Source organism: Sinocyclocheilus anshuiensis, unplaced genomic scaffold (assembly GCF_001515605.1).
Source record: "Sinocyclocheilus anshuiensis isolate Anshui unplaced genomic scaffold, SAMN03320099.WGS_v1.1 scaffold1240, whole genome shotgun sequence".
Classification (NCBI taxonomy): Eukaryota; Metazoa; Chordata; class Actinopteri; order Cypriniformes; family Cyprinidae; genus Sinocyclocheilus; species Sinocyclocheilus anshuiensis.
Window position 1 is genome coordinate 1,221,221 of NW_015542555.1, and position 3,322 is coordinate 1,224,542.

The 3,322-nt window shown below is 35.6% G+C and overlaps 1 protein-coding gene across 1 annotated transcript in view; it reads left to right on the top strand.

Moving 5' to 3' along the window:
• LOC107694354 (helicase SKI2W-like) overlaps positions 1-3,322 on the top strand; it is a 35,837-nt gene that overhangs the window by 9,726 nt on the left and 22,789 nt on the right. The window contains 6 exon segments of the mRNA XM_016494040.1: positions 421-535; positions 613-687; positions 779-832; positions 1,580-1,737; positions 1,831-2,001; positions 2,120-2,265. Coding sequence (XP_016349526.1) covers positions 421-535; positions 613-687; positions 779-832; positions 1,580-1,737; positions 1,831-2,001; positions 2,120-2,265 — 719 coding nt within the window.

Consider the following 3,322-nt stretch of genomic DNA (forward strand, 5'->3'; position numbering starts at 1 on the left):
AATATTTACACTGAAGCTCGCAGGCGGCTATGGTAAGGGGCGTGACATTTCCCGACCAGGCGACGAGTGCTGCCAATCACAACACACACTGGCTCAGCTAACCAATCACAGTGCATTTCGTATTTCAGAAGGCGGGCCTTCATTTGATACAGGAACTATTTGAGTCATTCATGCCAGACTGGGGAGAGAGGTGTTGTAATAATGTAAAATATGTGAAAAATAATGTGTTTTTCGAACAACCTAGTATGAGAGCCTGTTCTAGTACACCCCCAAAACAAAATCAAGACTTTGTAAAAGAGCATAATAGGACCCCTTTAAGTTAATAAAAAAAAAAATGTGGACAAGGAAACCACAGTAAATGTTCTTTAAAATATAATGTCATTTTTATAATGAATATAACATAGTTTTTTCTTACGTCAGGTGTTATTAGAAGACACAGGATTGTCTGCCAAAAATTCTCTCTCATTGCAAAGACAGCCTGGACCCCCATCAGGGAGCCTGAGAGGGAGTAACACAAACTATCCATTCCTGCCAGGTTCAGTATTTAGATACATTTCTCATAACTGTGTTTCAAAATGATCCCCGTTTTTAAACTCTGCTGTCCTCGTTCAGCTGGAATGGAAGAACTGACGTTAGAACAGATTAAGAAGAAGTCTGAGCGGGAAGAAGACATTGACTTTGCGAAAGGTTGGTGGTCTGTTTTGTTCTGTCAGTGAACGATACTTTGTGAGTGTGTGAGAGAGAAAAAAAAAACGTGATTGTTTGTTTCTTGCCTTAGATTTGTTGACGGTTCCTCCTGGGCTGAAGGCTGGTGTGGACTTCAGTGACAAAGGTCGGGTTTCGTTATTGCTCTCTGCATGTGCAGTCAAACCAAAAATTATTCAGATATAATTTGTGATTTTTTTTTACTAGTGGGTGCAGGACACTATAGTTCATAAATGTAAGTTAGGATAGCAAAATAAAGTGAACTTCATACAGTGGACTACCAGTAAAATTTGGGATAAAAAAATATTCAGACACGTTGACCTGACCATGCTTAAGTGTTTTTTCTTTAATTGCTAATGCGACCTTTTTACACCACAGACTGAACAAAATTAAGCATTGTTTGGTAACTGGTTGACCTAAATTGGTATTATCTAATTGTGTACTTAAATTTAACAGCTGAATCATTTTTGGTTGATTGTAATCCATTACATACATTCCTATCAAAGTTATCTGACATTATCAAGATGAATTTCTTCTGACAGTTTAACTCTGAGCTCTTGTGTCTGAATACATTGTGGTTTGACTGTATATCACGTCATCATCCCACTTTAAGTTGTGCGTTATCATCCAAAAAGAAACAATCTGTCATCATTTACTCACCCTCGTGTCCTTCCAAACATGCATGACTTACTATCTTCAGCAGAACACATAAGAAGATATTTTAAAGAATGTTGGTAACCATTGACTTGTATTGGTTGGACAAAAAACACTTTCTAAATGAGTTCTTTTGCTGAAGAAAGAAAATCATACAAGTTTGGAGCGAAATGAGGATGAGTAAATGATGACAGGATTATCGTTTTTGAATGGACTTTAGAAGCCAAAGCCACGAAGAGTGAGGTGAACCTGCTGTCCCTCCTGTCGACCTTTGATGATATCATTGACGCTCTGCCAGAGGAGAAAGAGGGAGTCTCACGAAAAGAGGAGACTGTTAAACTGCCCAGAACTAACAGCCTGGAGGAGCTGGGAATTAAAGTGTAGATAACTTTTAGAAAGCATTCTCATTTGTTTATTTGCCCAACATTTGTGTTTGTTTTGTCGTTTTTCTTAACCACATGTACTCCTCAGGATTCAGGCAACTCTCCTTCTCAGCCTTCAGCGAACACAGTACGTCTGAGTGAGCAAAAGAAGAACCCGCAGCAAGAAGACAAGGAAGACCTTAAAAAATGGGCCATTCCTGTGGACATCAGCGCACCCTGTGACGACTTCTACAAGCGTATCCCTGATCCAGCCTTCAAGGTCAGAACTCACATAACTCACTATATGTTCATCGTTTTGCAATGTTTAAGTGCAAAGCTGCTGTTATGCGTGTGGTTTTGGGGTGAGTTTGGGTTGTTTTTTCTCTCTCTTCGGTCAGTATCCCTTCGAGCTGGACGTGTTTCAGAAGCAGGCTATTCTCCGGCTCGAAGCTCATGACTCAGTCTTTGTCGCGGCTCACACCTCAGCTGGCAAGACCGTGGTGGCTGAATACGCAATCGCACTTTCCCAGAAACACATGACCAGGTGTGTATGTGAGACCCAGTGTCAACTGATTGCATCATTTCAGTTATTTTTTCTTTTCTTTTTAATACACTACCGTTCAAAAGATTGGGATCTTATTGGTCTCTTATGTTCACCAAGGCAGCATTTATTTGATCAGAAATAGAGTAAATATTGTAATATAATATTGTGAAATATTATTATTACAGTAAAATTGTGAAATATTATTACAATTAAAAAGAGCTAATTTCTATTTGATTACATGTTAAAATAATTTTTTCCTGTGATGATAAAGCTGAATTTTCAGCATCATTACTCCAGTCTTCAGTGTCACATGATCCTTCAGAAATCATTCTAATATACTGATTTGCTGCTCAAGAAACATTTATTATTATTATCAATACTGAAATTGTTCATTTTAAATTGTTAATCTGCTAAATGACTAAATGTAAATTGTGCTGCTTAATATACTGTAAACATGTTTTTCAGGAGTCTTTGATGAAACAGAAAGTTCAAAAGAACAACATGTATTTAAAATATAAATATTTTGTAACGTTATACATGTCTTTACTGCAGGTTTGTTATAGTTAAACTAAAACTAAAACCATACAAAAAAGTTAACCAAAGTAAAGCAAAATGTAAAAATGTACTTATTTTATTTCAGCTAGTTACCGAGGCAACATTTCTCATAGTTTAACTTTAGTTTAATTTGAAGTATTAAAATTACTAAATAAACTCAAACTAATAATACAAATCAATAAAAACGATATGAAAACATTTGAAATAAAAAAACAGCAAAATTCCTAAAACTTTAATTAAAATAAAAGTGAAAATAGAAAGTATAAAATCAGAAAATCTAATTCAAAATATCAACAAAAAATATAATAGATTATCAGTGATACAAAAATAACACTGCTTTATTGTCACTTTAAAAAAAAATAATAATAAAATGCATGCTTGCTGATTAAAATAATAATTATAAAACGGAGAGTTCTGGTCCTTGATTCTGATTGGCTGAGCCACGTTCGAAGCTGTTGTAAATTACTCTACAAAGTAACATACACCTTTGTTTACGTTTGTG